This window comes from Galleria mellonella, unplaced genomic scaffold (genome assembly GCF_026898425.1).
Source record: "Galleria mellonella isolate WM207_F2 unplaced genomic scaffold, CSIRO_AGI_GalMel_v1 utg64, whole genome shotgun sequence".
Taxonomy (NCBI): domain Eukaryota; kingdom Metazoa; phylum Arthropoda; class Insecta; order Lepidoptera; family Pyralidae; genus Galleria; species Galleria mellonella.
The window spans coordinates 2,489,662-2,511,916 of NW_026442133.1; the positions used below are offsets into that span (position 1 = coordinate 2,489,662).

The 22,255-nt window shown below is 31.9% G+C and overlaps 1 protein-coding gene across 5 annotated transcripts in view; it reads right to left on the bottom strand.

Moving 5' to 3' along the window:
- LOC113512452 (uncharacterized) overlaps positions 1–22,255 on the bottom strand; it is a 140,763-nt gene that overhangs the window by 27,539 nt on the left and 90,969 nt on the right. For all 5 annotated transcript variants that reach the window (XM_026896342.3, XM_031907093.2, XM_031907092.2 and 2 more), the window contains exon 4: positions 1,258–1,445. In XM_026896342.3, the coding sequence (XP_026752143.3) occupies positions 1,258–1,445 (188 nt within the window). The remainder of the gene's footprint in view (positions 1–1,257; positions 1,446–22,255) is intronic.

The following is a 22,255-nucleotide window of genomic DNA, read 5'->3' on the forward strand; positions in this document are numbered from 1 at the left end:
TTTAGATGTTTGTGACTTAGTCGTTAAATAGTTCAATGGGTTCGATAATTTTTTTGATACACAGTTTTATTCTAGATTATCATATTGAATACTTTCTATTGTTTCTGCCTACCCTAATGGGAGACAGGCGTGACAGATATATATGTATGTATGTATGTATGTACTTTCTATCGTAATTCACACATCAGGTTTTAAACGGTTGTGATATTTGGCATGTTATATGATTCTCACATTGTAATAATCGTAACTTTGTAAATAGCATAAATCTTTGAATAGATTCCATTGTAAATAATATGCATTAATAACAATGTTACATTGTTATCAAACAGACAAAGAATATTGTAGTAAAATTCTAAGAATGATTTAATGGCACGATTTTAATATTGCACTTTAAACCATACAAAATAGATTAATCTTGTTTATCTTATCAACTTTTAGGACTATTTTTTAATTAGACCTATACAATAATAATACCCATGTAGACACTAGGGGGAAAGGGATTGTTAGTAATGGAGACTGAGGATCCCATTGCTAGCAATATACCCAACCAGGGCGACTTCCTCGCGGTTCACTCTGGAAACTATCATGGTTAATTCCTGATGAATTCATCATGATGGGCTAACTGGCCTGTTTTCATTCCCATCTATCACCCTTCACTGGTGCTTCGCCAGCGTATTCCGTTAGCGCAGGCGGGGTTACCATATCATTTTCACCTATCAAACAAAAAAACCATGTAGATCCTGAACAATTTTTGACTGAGTAATTTTTAATGGAAGAGGCAAAGTTGAGCGTTTTCCATGTGATTTAAAAATATGTACTTCTTTAAACAAATGTCATTGTAAATTCCTGTTTCAGCAGATACTTAAATAGTGTCTTTCTCCAATTTACAAGGAAACAATAAAATAATCAAAGAAACATAAAACCTTAATACATATTAAAAGTTACATTGCAGTTTGTAAAGTTAGACACTTAAAAGTTAGACAACGACAATTGAACAGCCTCGACAACTGTCCATCAATTTTAATTATTATCGCGTTTGAAAATAAATGTAATATATAATTATTTAGAAATTTCAATATTTTCAATATCAATTAAATTTGGGAGTTGTTAGTGTTATTTCGTAAAGGTACCGAAAACAGTCGATTCACGTATTATTTTTGTTTAATAATGAAGTAGCTTCCGAGAAAATGGAAGAACAATATTTATTACATAATACGGATACAAGCCTCATTTTATTAACCATTAAAAGCCACTTACGTATGTACTTAGCCCGGCGAGGGGCACTCCGTTAGCTGAGAGGAGAAGATCTCTCGGTGCGAGGCGGCCGGTCCTCCACGCTGGCTGTGGGGGGTACAGCCTTCGTATTTTCACCAGGCCCCCACCCCCGCATACGGACATCCCCAGTCCTCGTCCGTCCTTCTCCACCACCACGGTAAATGTATTCTCTGTAGAATAAAATATTATTCATTAGTCACATAGATTAAATTAACTGTAAAACGAAGTAGGTACTTGAAGATTATTTTTGGAAAAGGCTTACGTTACATTTCGGTATTACAGACAGAAGATAGCTATCATCATGTATAATTTTTTTTAGTTATTTCTATAAGGTTTCTCTAAAAATCTATAATAAAGTGCTATTGTCGTTCTATTAGTAAAACACATAGTTTTTCCCACAAAAACATGGGTCGAAAATTTTACATGATAATTAATTAATTTAGTTACTTTAAATTAGGTGTAATTTCGAATTGTATATTATAATAATTAGTTACTAATTAATGCTTCAATATAAATATCACAATAATCATGTTGTTAATTTTGAATATAAGCGATTCGGATGAAATCACGAATTTAGTGTTCGCGTTATTAACGATGAAACGAGCTTATTTACGTTCGTTACGCTAAATGGTCGGTATTACTGGTAGACTACTCTGTAAAGAAAATGTCAATGATTTTGTTTTCAACTATATCTGTAGAATGACAAGTGAATAAAGGTAAAAAACAAACATACAGTGCCAAAATATTCAATGTATAATAATAATTTAACTGATTGTCTTGGGCGACAATTCTTTTCAAAAAGATATTTCACAGAATTCAATCGTCATAATCAAAATAAACAAGTAAAACATTTCCAATGCATTCCCTATAATTCTTCCGTCGTTCTGAATGAAAAATCTCTTAATGCAAGCTTCCTTTGTGTAGATTCCATTGTGACAAATAAGGAAGGCGAGAATCCTATCATGGCGATAAAATACAATGTAGCATTGCGACTATTTGAAAGCCAGTTTCATGCCAATTCGGCTTTGTTGTTCTTATTGCCAATAAATGCATGAAAGGAACGTGATGAGATTTATTCAACATATCTGAGTATTAATATGTCCCTGGAGCGTATAAGCGTATGGAAACTGTGTGGGAAATACAGTTTATTAATTTGTTTTAGTTATAAAAAACTCTTTTATTCTGTTCTTTGCACCAAAATATTTGTATATAACATGGCACAAATATAATATCTTTTGAGACATATTTTAGATTAGTTTTATTGGGTATATTATATTATAATATAATGTGGATGGAAACGTGATGTTTCGTTAAATATGACTATTTATTATGAAATAAAAATATGGAGATATATATATATATATATATATATATATATATATATATATATATATATATATATATATATATATATATATAATCATTGACAGACGTTCCAGATTTTGGTGGAACGTTTCGAAAGTTCCGCTTTTTGAATAAAAAAAAAAAAGATAATTTTAAGAGGAAACTTTTAAAAAGTTAAATCTTCACAAAAATATGAATAAATATTTTGTCAATAATGTGTTATTTATTTATATCACATAACTTATATTCCTACTAACTGCCATACTACAGGATAAACCAGACAGTTTTTAGTAGAGTAACGTATTTTTATTAAAATTTACATACCTACCTATAAGTATATAATGTTTGCCATTGCCATATACATATGTAGCCACAGTATGCTCTAGACTTGCTTTAAATAGTTTAAAATGCGCAACTCTGCATTCGAACTTGCAATATTAGGTTGAATTTAAGCTACCGGCACCTCGATTCAACAAGATTCGATTCCACATCTCTCGCTGAGTGCCAAAGGCTGAGTATGTTCCTACATATGACACCGTGGTAATATTATCAGATAATAAATTGCGGTACCACATTTTTAAACTTCATTAACGCTGATGTAGGCGCCATCTGCCGGCGCTATTAACTAATTACCAGCTTGTCCTCCAACATCGCAGCAATGCATAATTTTTTATTAGACGTGGTAATTTTTTTAAAATATTTACATTTTTTTTTAAAGATTGTTACGTTTTTTTTAATAACACTTTATATAACACTAGTTTTTAAGGGAGAATTAACCGCGTAACCAGGATATGGTTACTATTCGGCTATTTGGGATAAAAAGTAGTTAATATCCTTCTCTATTCCATATAGTACATGCATACCAAATTTCATAGTAATTGGTGAAGCTGTTAAGACGTTATAATGTAATAAACAAACTCACTTTTATAATATTAGTAAGAATTTTATCAAGCATTCGATTTGACCATAATGACGATTTTTTATATATTAAATTAGGTTAAAATGATGATGATGGCGAGTAACTGTTTTAGATATAAAACGTCTTCTTAAAGAGCTAAATTAACAATTTTTTTATATCACTGAGATGGTAAACAAGCATACGGCCCATCTGATGGTAAGCGGTTACTGTATCTTCTACACGCCTATAATACCAGGGGCATTATGCTTGTGTTGGCGACCCTGAAGAAATCTATTTACCCATTTTTTTGAAGAAGCACATTCTGTAATCTCTTGGAAAAACCTCGTCAGGAAGCTTATTTTATAATATGGGCGTTCATTGGAGCAAACATTTCTGAAACCGCGCTGAAATTTATATTTTTATTTCAAAAATCTGTAAATACAAGGACATTAGACCCACTCGTACTTGACCTTTGATTGTGTAGGTGTGTAACATTACTGTAAAGGGATAGAACAGATAATAGAAACAGCTACAAGAGTCCTCTACTGAGGACACTAAGTCTTACTAGGGATTCTGTTTAAGTGCGGAATCTTAAAAGGTTGTAACATTAGCAATAAACTGGTAAAACGAATTTCGAGACGGCCGTAAGGCTGTAACTGTTTTACAGCTTATTTACACTAGAGAGATGACACGGAGTCCGAGATAAGTCTGACCGTCGTGACCTACTTTCAGGTTTGCATAAATATTTTGCGATTAGATTAGGGGATGGTACCGTTATTGTAGGTTGGCAGTCACAATGCTTAATATCAAATACTTAATCTTTATTCTATTTGTAATTCTGACTAATATTTTAAATGTGTAAGTGAATTTGTTTGTTACCTTTTGATGCTTGAATTACTTCACCATACCATACACATACAAATCCCTCAGATCGATACAAACACCCTCGTTCTGGCCATGAAGCAGATGTCTTTGCACAGCTGTGTTTCAGTTTCAAAGTTTGAAGGGTAGGATGCAGTAAAATTACAGGGTGCGGAGTTATGTATATATATAACAATATATTTGTATGTGTATGGTATGGTAGAGTAAATACATAACAGTACTCCTCATACATTGGCCGTACCGTGAGCAGTAGACAATGTACTCGTATTCCATAATGCCTCCATCCCATAAAGATGTTATGTTCTATACGTATTCTCTCTCATTTTTTTATCAGCTCGTTTGTCATTCTAAGTATTAGAAAAAAAAACAGATAACTCATGAATATAAGTATTTGTATTGTACCGGGATTGATCCCGCAATTATCGGAAAGCGAGTCAATAATGTACTTATCACATTTATTAGATTAATATAACCACAATATCAAAAGAAATGAATCTGCTATATATCACAAAATATATGTTCGTTGCTTGAAAAACAAGGTGGAAAATTAGATGAATAATATAAATGTACATTCGTGCCCGGTGTAAATTATTTATTAATCTATGAAATACATTTCTTATTTAAATTTTCGAAGAAGTCACGCGACAATCTTTGTGATGTTATCATAACGAAATATATTACGAAGTTTGTAGCTATTGCTCAACAAACTTAATGGTTTAATGTGAATTTCCATCCTTACTAAGAATCCTTTGTTCTTTATTAATATTATAAATGTGAAAATGTGTACATATATGTTACTTATTAGCGCTGATGACAATTAGTCAAACCGTCAAGGCTTGACCAATTGTCATGAAATTTGGCATAAACGTAGTACTATAAACAGTAGGTAACTATATTCTCCTCCATCCCAAATAGTACCTAAGTGTATAAAAGTAAAAAAAAATATGTACATTCGAGTACTAATGAACATATTAAAATATCTAACTTATACTCGTACTTTTGTGTCTTAAAACAAACAGATGAGCAATCAAAGAGACGTTAAGTAATTGAATAAAATCTCCTTTCTGTAATTTCGGAGCACATTATTCGCGCGTTTCGTCGCCATTTTCTATTATGGCATTTAATGAAATTATACAGAAAATTTGACAAAGAGCAACAAATATGCGTGACTGAGTTTAACTTTGGGTAAATAAAATTTAAAAAAAATTCTAAATATGCTATTAAGATACTCACACACAAATTCTCAGCTTAAAGAGCCAGGAAAAGTGGGTCCGATTTTTTTTTAATCGAAGTCTCAGTAGGTTCAATTTTAAAGCTAACGTGTCTATACAATTTTTTTTAATGAATGATAATGGAACAGTAACATGGCCTGATGGCTTGTGCTATTGCTGTAAGTTGGCAGGGCAGTAGTGAAGGATTATAGGTGACTATAAAAGCAGGTCAGTTGGCTTATTGTGATGAATTAATCAGGAATTAATTTCGTTGGTTTCCCGGGGGGAGGGGGAGGGGGGCATAAAGGTTAACTTGAGAGTATATCGCTGGTAGTGGGTTTTTTTATGGGTGATAATGGAATGGTAATCCCACCCGCGCTATCGGCATATATATATATATACACTGGCGGGGCACCAGTGAAAGATGATAGGTGAGGATGAAGCAGGCCAGTTAGCCCATCGTGACGAATTCAACAAGAATTGTTCACGATGGTTTCCAGGGGAAACCACGTGGAGGTCGACCTGATAGGGCATATTACTAGCAATGGGGCTGTTAAACTCCATTGCTAACAACCCCTTTCCCCCCTGGCAGTGGGGTTAATCTCCGTTTCTAACTTTCCCTTCCCCCTGTCTCTATATCATTGCATACAGACATTTTACTGTCTTATTATAAATACTTTTACTACGTGATGTACGATTTTATCGTGACGATAAAATTGTACGAATTCGTGCCGTATTATGGCCAATTATAAAATCGTTGATTAGGACGCCAAAACTAATAAATAATAAAGGGACTGAGATCCCTAGGTATTTGGCACAGGGATAAAGTTATTTTAGGTTACTAGATATCAAATAATTCAAAAAGGGGTATAAAGCATCATTTATAATTAATATCTTGTTTCAATATTGCAAATGGAAGGTAGACAAGTGTCGATTCACGGTCAATTTACTCCCTTTAGTCCAGTAACGGACGATGGTGGGTGTCAGAACATGAATTATGCATTAAGGGGGTGCGTAGCAGCAATTTCGCTTCCGAATCACCTATTATTTGATTCTATTTGGTATTTCCAAATTTTGTATAAGTCCTGTATTGAAGATTTATTTATGTATACGCTAACATTCAATACAATATCATTAATATTTAAAAAACTCCAGATACATAATTAGGGAGAAAAAGGCATTGTATTTAATATAATTTTGCACTCTTTTATAATGATTGGTTTGTGTCAAGTGTGTCTAAATATGTTTATTTTGTTCTGCCAAATGTAAAATATCGATTGTCTTGTCAATAAAGAAATATTTGAAAAATACACAGCTAATATCACTAGGAATGATGTAACGATTCTAACAGTACCAAAGGTCCAACTCTGTTCAGGTACCTCAAAATTAAAATGGAATCTAAAGATGGAATAAAGAAAGTCATATAGTATACATGAACCCTTCTGCTTTTCTTTCTAATTCTTGCTCTCTCGAGGCCTCACGAGTCTGGAATGCACTACATATTAATATAAGACAAGTGTCTACCAAATTTACCTTTAAGAAAAGTCTATGAATCTCTTATTAAGAAGCTGTGAAAGCAGTTCATCATCATCATCATCACATTTGATCTCTATTATTGCTTTATTAGTATTATAGTATATATTTTTTTTATACAACTTGTATGTATTATTTGTATGTGTTTTTATGATATATATTTTTTTAGTATGTATTTGTATGAGTATGTATTTGTATGTGTTTTTATGATAATTATTTGTATATGTAACTAATATATGTTTAATGTATTTATGTAAGTATATTTATATGATCATAATGTGCTGTAGTTTTCCACTGTATGTGTTATATAATTTGTAAGTAAATATGGATACGTCTGTAACTGTTTACTTACAATATTTTTTTTTATTTTCCACCTTATAATTACGTTTATGTTTTGCCAAAGGTTGACTGAGAGAGAATGTTATATTATATAGCATTAAGTCCGCCTTTTGTACAATTTTTTTTGTAATATGATTAATAGAGAATAAATAAATAAAATAAAAATAAACCCTGTAAATATATTTAAGTTTATTTTTGAACAATCCTGTAATTTCTATATAACTATGTAGTTTCTCACTTACAGCATATGTATATCAGTAGCACTTATGTTTTTCTCTTAATCCTAAGCTGACAATTTATTTTTTTATTGAAATTTTAATGGTAACTTTTGTATATGATTATCAATTTTAAACTTTGAATATCAACGACTAATATTTAAAATATTAATTTATTACTGTAACATTTGTGTATATTTAAATTTGTCGTTATGTTTTCAAATAAGTCTGGTTACTTCAAAGGGATCGTAAAGATCAGTAACTTTGAATTGATTCAGGAGTTAGGAATTATTTTGTACATAATTTAGATTTATTGAGATAAAATTGTTTAGAGTTCCCGATAAAATAGATTTTAAACTTTGTATTCTTGTAATTTAATTTACAAATATATAATCTAATTTGTAATCTTTAATATAGATTTAACATCTAGTGTTAAAAACACAATTTACTCATACTTAGCTAGTAGCTGACATATTTAAAATAAAACGCCATTTTGTTATATTGTTGTTTCAAATATATTCATAAGAATTTTGTATCAATTAAAACTTACATCATAATTTCTCCCATATATCTATTACTGAGTAATAAGTATTTCTATTTTTGCATACATAGTCGAAGTATTTGTATAGAGATACTATACAAATACAACTAAATCTTCGTAATCTAAGTTTGTAATATTAAATTTGTAAACGTACCTATTCTATGACAAATGACACGATCGTCATATTATATTTGATTTAACTGTTTCATCGTCATAATTAAATCGGCCGTTATTTGTCCACAGCTGAACGTAATACTCACCCACAGACTGCCACAAGGAATGGCCCTGAGCCACTAGTTTTTAATGGGTGATAAAGGAATGGTGACCCTACCCGCGCTATCGGTATACACCGGTGGGGCACCAGTAAAGGATGATAGGTGAGGATGAAGCAGGTCATTTTCAACAATTCAACAAGAATTGTTTACGATGGTTTCCAGGGGGAACCATATGGAGGTCGACCTAATAGGGCATATTGCTAGCAATGGGGCTGTGAATCTCCATTGCTAATAATCCCTTTCCCCCGGCCCTGAGCCACTTGCATCTACTGACTCTATAATGCATTTGAGGTCGTCACTCTATTTAGTGGGGGTCGTCTTACATTGTGTTTATCCGTATGGGATTGTCATTGAAACACTTTTCTTCCCCATCGATTGCCAGTTTATCGAGCTATATGACCAGTCTAGCTTGAGCCTTCAGCATTGGCGTATTTAAGATTATATGTTAGGGGCGGCCCAGTCCCTTCAAAAAAGTGCATATGTATTCCCAGTCACGTATTTGCGAAATTTTTCTCACATCCTGTGTTTAAAAAAAAGTCCTGGGGTGTGTATTGGATAATTATGGGGCGGGCACGGTCCACCCGGCCCCCATCTTAAATACGTCTATGTACAAAGGTTGTCGGACGTTGGTAATAAAGCGCGTAACATAAAGTAAGAGAACAATAGTCCGCGGTACAAAGCACTTTATCTAGCTGACCACTATTGAAGAAGTTTGCAGGCGACACCAGCTGAATGCACTAGTTTCAAGTTTGGTTATTGCCGAACTTTATCCAACTAGTTTAGACAGCCTACATTTAACGTCTCGGTGATTTAATAAAATATTTATTCAAAAGATATAATAATCTTTATTGAAACGTTTGTTTACAAAGCGTTATATTTATAAGTGATTTCTAAGAAAAGGTTGTTGTATATGTATTTCTTATGTATAATATATAATTATTTCAGTATGCTACTATAATTATGTCAAATATTTTTTACCACATCTGCCCTTCATATGCTTTTTGTTTTTACCTAATGGTTAGTTGGTAGTGAATGCCATATGGCATTAAACTCGTAATTTGTACAAAGTTTTATTGTCCAATAAAGAATAAATAAATAATAGGAGGTTCTGAATCCTTACTAATATTATAAATACAAAATTGAGTTTGCTTATTTGTTACTTCTTAGCGCCTTAACGGCTTAACTAATTACTATGAAATTTGGTACACGCCTACTATATTGAACATAGGCTATTTTTTTATCTCAGTCCGTGATAATATTCTGAATATGCAGACTAGGTTGCGGTTAAAAGTTAGTTTTATATATTAATTTAAGCGATTATATTACCAATTTTGGATTGATTTTGATAATTTTTTTCGAAATCAGTAGGTTTCATAGAGCACCAACATGACAGTGTTGGTACTGTATAAATTATTTAACGATTGAAGCTACTGTTTTTTTTCGCAGAACAAAATTAATGCTTATTGTGAAGCAAGCTATAGGTTAAGATCTCGCTGCTGATTTTTGCATATTAAGGTTTTTTAATAACAAACAAAGATGAGGGAAATTATAATTAATACAACGTGCTCAGGTTGTCTACTCTCAGTTAGTCTCGACCTAAGGTTGCCAGAGATGAAAATAGGTACGATAATTGAGAAATTTAGAAATTTTATTTCAAATTATTCTTATTTAAATTATTCTTACCAGAGGGAGACTTTGTACAAAAGTCGATTGCTTGGGTACCTCTGTCCCATTCGTATTTCAACCGTGAAGCAGTTGTGTTTGCATGGCTGTGTTTCGGTTTGAAGGGTGGGATATGGCGTGAATTTACTGGGTACAGAGGAATAACACTTGAGTCCTCAGGAATGGCAACGCATGGGGGGTATCATGGGCGAAACTGTATACTCTGTTATGTCCATGTTTATAGGCGACGGTTACCACTTTCCATCATGTGGGCCGCTAGCTTGTTTGCCATTCTATGTTGTATAAAAAAAAAAAAAATTATAAAACAATCAACAAAAACTCAAAAGTAGGTTAATTTAATTTTTTTTAGGGCTAATACACCTGCGAAATTATTTAATGTTGCGGATGGCTATGCGGGCAGTAATCACTTATAACCAGATGAGTCGCATGCTTGTTTGCTGCCTATATCATGTGACAGCTACTTTAATATATTATATTATTTTCATCTCTCATACATAAAAAGATATTTGTTTTTAATTTGAGATAAATTCTATACTCCACCCAGTGCCAACAATCTCAAGTATAGTATTGTATATCTAGATATGTTAGAAATTCAGAGCGTCGTATCGTGTACGCTTTATAGCATAATAGGTATATTAATATACAATATATAAGTTTACCTATTAGATATCTGCTGCTAAAATACCTCTATCAATCCTGTGAATTAATCGACGACATTAATGACTTTAATAAATAACAATGTTATTTCACAAATTACCGTCCGTCACCGGTTTCATCGCTATTCTAGATTACATGTCGCTTAATACCAGCAAAACAGTTTATTAACACCATAATACTCGGCCTAATACATTTTATATCAGCCAAAATCGACTCAATGTCGATATATTTAAAGCCGTATTCCCAATATCAGCTTAAAGCACGCAAATTGCGAATGTAGCTCTTGGAAATTCTAAGCGATTCGCTTAATTGCTTATAGCTTTAGTGCATTTGAATAATTACTTTAGAGCATTTGATCTTTGTAATATAGCTATCGGAGTTGAATTTAGCGGTCTAAGTTTGTATCGGAATGTTCACATTCCTGTATAAACTGGGCTTAATGTTTACTGATTAGATATACCTGTAACTAAGTATATTTAGTTACAAGAAAGTGTTCGTTAAATAAAGTTGCTAAACGAGTATTGAATTCATCATCATCATCATATTAGCTGTTAATAAGTCCAACTTATTAGTAAAATTACATAATTTAAGATCGTAGTCCAAAAAAAAAAACAACTTTAACAAAACGAACACAGTTTATATTGCAAAAATAACTTTAGTTAGAATGCCATAATAAAAGTGCAAAATAACTACCAAATAGTAGTTATTCTTTGAGATTTATTGTACAGTTTATGCAATGATTTGTATATTTTTATATTTATATATCACATGACGTGAAGTTATGACATGACAGTCTACTCTTACTTAGTAAATATTTTTTATATTTTCAATCGTTTACTTAAAAAGAAAGAATTTCTAAACCGATTTGGAAAATTCTTTTTTATTTGAAAAGATATACTTACAGATTGGCCTCATAGAAATTTTAATGAGTACAGCAGTTTAGTTTTTAGATCAAAATGACTGGTTTTGTAATAATTGAAGTCTTTTTTTGTGGGACACAATTTTTAATTATTTTGACAGTCCTCATAGTTTTCTATGATTACAGTGACCAGTCAGTCTGGGATAGAGCTTGACATAGGATCATTCTTCTCTTACAATGAAGTGCTTTTTCCCTAAGCCCCATTTACGATATATTGGCGATGAAAAGAACGCTGATGTGACGGGAAGCGTAAATGAGTAACATACATTCAAACATATTATATATTTTAACATTTGAAAACTTAGTAGCCTGTATTAAAGCGGTACTTAGGTATGTACGTGCCTACACGAATTACACAATTTAAGTATAGTTTCATAAATTTTATTTCAGTGCCATAAATCCTTATTCCGTAGGATGTAATGGGGAATAGAGTTAAAGCGAACTTAAATTGACCGCAAAATGTGTTACTAACGACCATACATGAAATGCAAAGTGCAGTTTGCAGTTGGAAGCAGGGAATGCTACGTCCTGCAGTTATTACACAGGTATTGTACGTAAAATAATAGGTATATAATATTGTGTTATTAAGCTTTTTATCCATTAAATAATGGATTTCATACAACAAATATGTAAATAAATAAATTATTATGTTATTTATCAGATTTTGTTCTGATGAAGATGACAATAATAATGATATACATAGGTTTCCCCCATAAGGGGGGTTTTGCCAGTAGTTGCCACGCTTGGCAGGCGGACTGGCAACCGCAGTTAAACTTTGCTGATATGTTAAGAAGGAAGCTGCTGCCTATCTCTCGACTAGTAAAATTCCTTAGTTGCTTCTTACGACACCCACTGGAAAGGAAGAGGTGGAGTATTCTGCCTCTTAACCACACGGCAAAGATTTTGTTCTATAACAGATTTATTGTAACAATATTAATACTAATACGGGACCAGTATAAGAGGGAAGAAATACAATAAGCTAGGTACTTGTTAATATTTAAAGATAAGAAATCTAGACGATAATTTTGTATATTTTAAAGTGAAACATATTTTTAATAATTTTTAAAGAAGCCTCTTCAGCTCTATCTATTGCAACTATGATTCAGCCCATAAGAAGTATATACATATAAATACGCAATGTATGAATGTGTGATGGCGAAAATCGTGTGGATCGATTAAGGCAGGAAAAGTTGTCTTTAACATCGTTCCAGGTGCTAAAATAAAAGTTACGAATTCCCGAGGACGTATCCACAGACATATAAAGGCATAGAGGACGTGAGTACTTTAATTTATATTATGAAGTATATGTATATGTTACTATTCAATTATTTGTATTGCTTTCTTTTAGATCGTGGCTTTTATTCTTCTTTATGATATATGCATCAAGATAGTTTATTCGCAATATCTCAGTTACTGGCGCGATTTTCTGGCCTCTTCGCATATTTTTTGTCATTCTACGTTACCTAATTGGGCTGCGTATGTTTATCTTTCATCCATCGTTTTTACTTAGACTGGAAATAAGGTCATTGTAGGATAATGAGTAATTAATAATCTGAATTAATATTACAAAGAGAAAAGAATTGGTTTTTTTATATATTTGTTTATAATGGATAAAATTAAAAACTACTTAACTGATTTTAAAAACTCTTTCACCTATAGAAAGCTACATTATCAGCGAGTAACATTGGCTGCATATTATTTACGAAAAGCCGAGTAAAAACGGGGCGGGTCACTAGTTAGTTATAAAATAGTTAATATGTTCAATATCCCTTATATTGGAAATTAATCTATCCATATGTATTCACTTACTAACTTACTAATGCCCGGAAATTGCGTTAATTAAACATAACATGTTCCAATGTTACTCAATGTTTAAGTTGGGATGAATTTCTGCGTTTGTGTTATGTGTAATATAACATAATGGAAAACATGTGAATACAAGAAATTTTGTGTTTTATTTTGATTAACAATAAATAGAAATATAACAATTTTTAAATTACGGCCAAAGTAAGATTTTACGTGTATGAATTACCCCGACTTACTGACACCGATGGTCATGAGATCAAATTTGGCCGATGTCAACAATGATAATTAAAAACACAACAAAGGAATTAATATTATTCGAAAGACAGCAATAGGCTCATAGTTTGTCACGTGAGATTGAAATAAAAATTGTAGTCTTCTTTTTCTGCTCAGTTTGAAACTATGGTTGGCGCTGTAAAAATATATATGCATGTATATATATATATATATATATATATATATGCATATCCTTTACTATTCAAGGTGAGAAAAAGAGAGGAGGATATCCAACACCGTTTAGGAGAACACGGTTCGCTTCCTTGCAAGGTATAGTTCCAGTGACTCGGGGGTAGTTGCCCCCAGAGTTGAAGTTGCGGCAAAGAGATTCGCTCCGGGGCTTCTACCTAACCCTCCTAAAGGGCTGAGAAGACCTGATTAATTAATATTAAACACAAATATAATGTCAAAGATTTTCATGTATATTTTTATGTTCTCTCTCAACTGATAAAGGAGTCAACTTCTGAGAGTGGAAACACAGAGCATAGAATTATTGCTACGTCATATTTTCGTTCAACAAATAACTAGAGCCGAGTTGATTCAGCAGCCAGTAATGTCGTCGATCAAACAGGCAAATCCGGGTGGAACAATGGTGTATGTTTGCACGCATTCTGGTCACGAAGGCTTCGTGACAGGGTAATTGAACACAGCGGTGGATTAACTCGGCACAAAAGTTTTTACATTATCAAGTCAGGTATGCATAAATATAGAAAATAACAAAATTATGGTCTAGTGCAAAGTTTTGGTAGGTTTATTTAAATGAGTGAAAATGGAATTGTAATTTCGTTTGCACTATAGTTTTACGATGAGAGATTGAGAGTTAAGCCAGATCAGTTGATCAGTTCGGGGTGAGAAATTCATCAGGAATTATTTATTAATGACTATTAATGATGGAAAACAGCTTTGAGGTCGAATTGGGTACGTATAATGCTAACAATAGGACGGCTAATCAATATTACCAACAAACTCTTTTCCTCAAGTTTTAGTACATTTGATGGGTCAAATTGGCGGATAGTTTATGTTTTGGGTAACCTTACCTTAAAGAAATTAACAAAAATTTAAAGGGATAACTCAGACGCTTGAATATAACGAAAATGTATTGTCCAAAGTGTTGAAGATAAATTTTCGACATGGGATTCCTGCTAATGTTGTAGATATTTTGTAATATAATAGAATCAGGTTTACTATTCATCCACTATAATTTGACAATCCATTAATGAGTATATATGTACTGATCAGATCGAGAAAGGGATATGCAGTATCTATACAATATACATTAGTACTACTTACTACATATATTGCGGTATGACTGTCAACTATGCAGCCACTCTAGCAACCACTGTTCGTTACAATTACTAGATGGTTATCGGTTATATAGTTGCTTTGTAATAGATCAGCAATTCAAGCGGTCAGAAATTCAAACAACCGCGGGAGATTTATATATAGGAATGCATGTATAGTGTTTATCTGTGTGATAGGCAGAGTGCAATATAACTTGCCAGCACTGTTCATAGCCATGATGAACGGGATGAAGCATAATACAGAGTAAGAGAAGGAAAACTAGATTAAACTGTATCAAATATTGCCTGGTCAATGTGGTAATGATAGGTTATAGTTACCTTTTATAAGGAGACAACCTTTCTTCGAACTGGGATCAATTTTAGGGTGTGACGCCGAACCCGTAACCTTCGTTGTGGTTGAAGTTACGAGAAAAGTTCTATTAGTGAATGCAGGTTAGTATTACAGTTTCAAATTTCCAAGAAAAAAATTTACATTAGGACACTCGCGACAAGGATAATATTAACATAATACTAACATAGGAGAGAACCCTGTAGGTTGAGAATAAATCGAAATTGTTGTAGACTTGGCGAAAATATCGAATTCAATATATATGAATTAATTTTGAAAACGCATATTCATAATTTAAAATTTTTATGCCAAACGGCTATTTCGTTGCTAAATCAGCCAGGACAAGTCTTATACGTTATTCTATTATAACTACTACAAATAATCTATAATTTTATTATAAGTTGATAAACTTAAGTTCAATTATTCAGATATTATGCAAAATGCTATTAAGATTGGAATATTCTTGGAGAATCTTCGGGATTGGTCTCCATTAATAGCAATCTAGAGACCAATGCCATTACGTATCTTAAGCACGTTGAGATTCTGCTCAGTTATGGTATGTTCCATCGAACTATTTCAATAAATCAGATTTTTTAATAAGACTACCCGCATAATGTTATGCTACGGGCAAATATTACTTATATATATACGTAGTTCTGTATAAATTACATACGTAATATTTATAATATATATAATTAAAATATTTATACGTAATAATTAATGTAATATTGTAGATTTTTATTTTACTATTTATTTAATTATGATTTAAAAAGTCCTAGTTATTATGTTAGTTCCCCAAATAAAGATTAGAGAGATTACAGGGCTATTGTATATGTTTAAAGTTGTTTGTATAAATTATTAAAAAAAAGGTGTTTTAATATACGTGTTATGATTGTAGTAGGCATGCTACTAGTCATACTACATATCTTATATTTAAATTTACTTGAAAAAAAATATTTTTACATTATTATTTTTATTATATTTATATAATTCTATTCTAAAATAATAATTTACTTATTATTTTTCAGTCTGTAACTTGTACTTGATAGTCGTGCGATATAATCAACGGATTTAGGTTGTATGTTAATGAACAAGTAGGTAATTAATTAATCTCAACGGGTTCAAAGTTTCATCGAAATTACCACAATTAGGAAGCGTGCAAGTTTCAATAGCGTACTGCAATGTTGCTTCGCTTCAAATATTAAATTAAGGCTCTCTGTATACAGCTGCCGTATACTCGTATACAACAAACTAATAAAGATTTTTCTCGAGAAAAATAGCAATTCAATTGTGGCCAAACTATACAACAGGATCTATTTGACCAACATGAGAATAAATTGATTGAAAATAGAATTATCAAAATTGACAAAGACAATGTATAGTTACAAACAAAATGGTACAGAAGAAAGGAGAAATTTCTAATTTTTGTAGTCTATACGAATCTTATAATATTTATTTATTAACTTAAACTTCAAATGAAATGCACATTGTATAATATACACCCTTAGTTATACATACTTACATATTATCATTAATACATATACATTCATAAATATATATACGTCATCATATCATCATATTAGCCTTTAATCGTCCACTGCTTGACATAAGTCTCCCCTTGGGGGGTTCAGCCAGTAGTTGCCATGCTTGGCAGGCGGATTGGCAACCGCAGTCAGGCTTAAGATATGTTTAAGAGGGACGATGCTGCCCATCCCTCGCCCTTCTTCGGTTTTTATGATACCCATGGGAAAGGAAGGGGTGACCTATTCTATGCCGGGACTACACGGGCCAAATATATGTGTCCATAAATATATATACACATATAATATGTATATATGTAATATATATGTAAATATATGTATTTTGTAATTTTAATAAATCAGAAGTAAGAGAGAAAATAAAAAATAACTTTAAAATTTTTATAATTATTAGTTTTTCAGGAAGTGAACTTGTAGTTTAGATTTAAAAGTAGATTTATATCCAATATCATCTATATACAACTCCGATATCTAATAAAATCCTATAAGGATCGAAATATTGAGTTAGTTCGTGAAAATTAGCTTACTGAAGTTGAGTTAGATCGAGTTAGAGTCCAATAAGTATGTTATATTTCTCATATAAAATCTTTACATTTATTTTTATTTCCCGTCTCAAATTAAAGAAATGGAACGCTTATTTATTAAAAAGAAAATTATTATTACATTTATGTGTATTTAAATTATATTTTGTAAGTGTCAATTGAAATTTAGTAAAAAATTATATTTATTATCATCATCATCATCACCATATAAGTTTAACTTTAACTGTCTACTGTAGAACATAAGCCTCACCCCTGGGACTTTTTATCAGTAGTTGCCACGTTTGGTAGGCTGATTGGCAATTGCAATTAGGCTTTAGAAATGTTTTAAGACCTATTATATTATGTTGATACATAAATTTTATTATTTATTTATTTCAAGCCAACATACAGTTTTAACAACACATATGATAATTACGCTATTAAACAATTTTTTAGCAAATAAAGTTTGCACAGATACTAAGTACAAGTGAAGGAAACACACAAAAAGATTATGTCCATACAGAAAGGTAGAAAGTCTATTATTTTCGATATTTTTCTAAAATATCTGATATATAAGAACGAGTAATATAAATATAATATTGTATTTACTCGTTCTTATATATCATCATCATCATCATCATTTCAGCCATTATCCGTACACTGCTGGACATAGGCCTCCCATATAAACTGCCATAAGGAACAGTCCTGAGCCACCTGCATCCACTAACTGCTTTTTATATACATATACTTATCTAATATTAGTCGCAAATACTAAAACTGGACAAAATGTTGTAAAGTGAAATTAGCTCGTTCATAATATAAATATAAAAATAAATAAAATAACTCCTTTGCATATTCATAATATGAAGTAAGGACTTATATACCTATTTACTACAACATTATGTGTGTGTAACGAAGTAATAAATTCTTGGTCAACGCCCTATTTCTGCCGTTTCCCAAGGCACTAACCTCAGCCCTCTATTGTTCTTTGTTTTTTCTAAAACTCAATTACGCGCAACACGTCAAGGGAAAAGAATAGAAGCAGTAAATATGGAAAACTATTGTTTTATTGAACATTATCTTAAGATTTTCACTGTTTACTTATGAATAACTAGAAATTTGTTCTAATTAATGCCACGATCATGACTAACGTGCATTTGTTAATTTTTTTCTCTAATTGTACTAAATAAAACAATTTGCAATAGGTAAATTATAATTGCTAAAGATGTCATGAAACAGTATCATCAATTTATACAAAAATAACAGGCAAATTGAAAGAAAACCTCCTGTTTTTAACTTGCTGCAACATTCGTAAATAATTTGAATAAAGCGGAAAAATGTATTAATCAGATTAGTAGATTATTTTTCATTATTAATTATGTCATTTGAGAGATAAATAAATAAAAATCTTATTGTTAACAGTTTATACTTTGTAAATGATTATTCAGAGCATAGGGAAAAACTCATACACAGCTGCGGGTTTTAGCAAATGGAACAACAAATTAAACGGATAATTGAACAAATCCCTGTAGACAAAATTGAGAGCACAACCAAAGATATCCAGATCAGAGAGAATTTATGAAAGAAAAATTTTTCCTTAAGATGAAAATCAATAGTATTATCATTAATTTAAATGAGTGTCACGGATTATTCTTGGCCAAAGGTACCCATTATGACGGTTGAATTTCCACACAGATTTAACCACGAAAGATTTGGATCGGGGATCGCATCTTAATTTGTAAATCGTTTCCAGAGATCAACTCGATTGTTTTTATTCCTCGCATTCAGATCTCAAATTTACATTTCTATAGATGTAAGAGTATGGTCCTTTGAATAATAATATGACAGAATTTCTGGTATAAAATAGTAACATCATCTGTAGACATGATATGCACATTAAATTGTATAATTGCCACATCATCATTTTCGATCTGGTAAGATCGTCATCTATCGTATGATATTTCAACAGTAAAGTAAAAAAAAAAGGGCTAGGTCAATGGATGAAACAGAATGTGGTGCTTCCACTACATTGGAGAGAATACCTTCATTTTTACATTCCGCTTCACTTTATCTTTGCCTCCTAACCACTCTTACTGGTATTAACACCTTCAGATTAGGTTAGTTGGTCCATCACGATGAACTTACCAGAAAAAAAACCACGAGGGTTCCTAGAGTGGACCAATAATATCCAATATTCTAGTATCATTAGATTTACCATTACTAGCAATTCTATCCTCACAGTTACAGCTTGCTTTGTGAATACAACCTACAAAGTTCTTGCGTTATTGTAGTAAGTTCACAGGTTGCAAACAAGAACGCTTGCTATTTTGTAGGCAGATTATGTGAAACATTGAACCCGGCCAAGACGTATGAAACTCAACCCTATCAAGGATAATCAGTGACTATAATTGTAAGGTGTTTTTCTATATGAAATTGTTGTTATATATCTTGCTATCAAGAAAATTGCCTTTGTCTCAAACAATAACTTGTTATTGATAGGAGAACAAAAGTAATTTCTTGTCAACATAAGTTCTGGAGTTGTAATAAGCCCTCAAGTTTCCCGACAAAAACGAGGAACAGCTACGTAATACGTAACATAACGTTGTCGTTATGGCGTATTCTCTTATTTTTATCTCAATATCACAAGTTAATGAGAAAGAATAAGCGAAAAATATTGATATAAGAGTATTTGAGAGAGTAATCATAAAATATTGGTATTGTAATTCAGGCACGTCGATGTAAATTCTTTTGCGTGGAAATATATTGTTCGCCGTATTTCTTTGTAGGTATTCGCATTACGAATCCTCACTTGACTTTTTTATGATTTGTTACAAATCAAGTGCAATATTACTTTTACATTTTGTTTTTACATGTGATCTATCTGGGTATTTTTGTCACACTCGTATTTTTGTTACAGCGGTATTTATATCACTGTGCTTCGGTCGAAGGTGTATTTCACTTTAAAATTTATGGGGTATGGAGGCATAACACTTTAGGCCTTAGAAATGGTATGTGGTAACTGCTTTCTATCAATGTGGGCATTAGCTTGTTTGCTATTCAATTCAAATAATAAAAAAAAAAAACATGGGAAAGGGAATGTTAGTAATGGGCTCTAACTACCCCCCTGTTAGCAATATTTTCTATCTGGTCAACCTTCACGCGGTTCCTCCTGGAAATTATTGTTGTTAATAATTGTTGAATTCGTCAAGATGGGCCAACTGATTTCAATCTTCAGCTATTATCTCCATCGGTGCCCCGCTAGTGTATACCGATAGCACAGGCGGGGTTACTATTTTATTTTCAGCCATTAAGAAAAAAAAACATGTTTGTATTTAATAAACCTATTTTATTTTTTCACTTCTTTTTCTTACGTTGAAGCGAATAGCATAAAATTATTTATGTCACGTACCCTCTAAAATAGCTTTTTCTGTTTTAATTACAGGCAAGCAATTACACCCTAATAGCCAGTACTGAGCAAAATCGCTACCAGCAGAACTTTACGATTCATCTGCGAGGACCGCTCCAAATTCATATGAACGATGTGTGTGGAAACATTGAATATGTGGCGAGTGACGAGGGTCGGATCCCTTCGGATCAAAACAACTCGTAATGAACCTATTTTGCAGAAAACTCACAACTTAAATTGCTGGTTGCCGAGTCCGTAACACTCAATTGACTTCCGTACGAATTTGGACAGGACAAATCGAAATAAGCTCATAACTACGTTACGAGTCTGATTTACTTTTTTTTTTATATTTCCGCACAGATTTTAGTCTGTTACGTCAGAAGGCGTTATTTCTGTTTTTTCTTCTTCCTTTGTAAGGAATTTGTAACTATATAGTTTGAAGGTTTAAAGGAGGGAGAGAAACAACTTCTATATCTTCTTCAGACAGAAACAAGGACATGGATTATAAATAAAAAATGTATCATGCACCCACGTCTTGCACATATAAGTATTTTGCTTAACGACATCACAGAATATACTGTGATATCCATGGTATCTTTTATGCATCGCTATTCCTGTAGACTAAGTTATTTATTATGCATCTGTACCCCGTAGTTTCTCTACTATATCCCATCCTTCAAATCCATGCCATGCGAGCACAGCTGTGCCATGGTAGACATGATAGTAAAACAAAAATACTCAAGTAAAAGCGTCTGCTTTTGTACAAAGTTTTGTAGGGAACTTTGTCCAGTAATATATTAAATTTTAATTATTCTATTATTATTATTATTATAAATATGAAAGATTGTAAGGATCGATGGATAGATGTTTGTTATTTTTTCACGTAAAAAAACTACTTAACGAATTTGAATGTAATTTAGTACATTACTAGGTTATATAATCTAACTTAACACAGGATATCTTATACACTAATTTACGCGGACAAAGCCCCGGAATACAGCTAGTATTAAAATATTTGGGTTAATGAAGTTGTTAAAAATGTATGCATAATATAGAGTTTATTAATTATAATAATAGAGGTCAGACATATTTAATTGGCAAATATTTGCTGTATAAAACATTTGATAATTAGCAGTCTTATAAAGTAATTTTACTGTTTTTAATAACACAAACAGTGAATTATAAAACATAAATCTTTTATAATTGGTAAATGAAGAGAAGTTTTTTAATTTTTTTACGCATATGTTCGACGAAAGACCAGAACATATATGCCTAGTTACTTTTAATTTGTGGTTAAAGTAACAATTTCT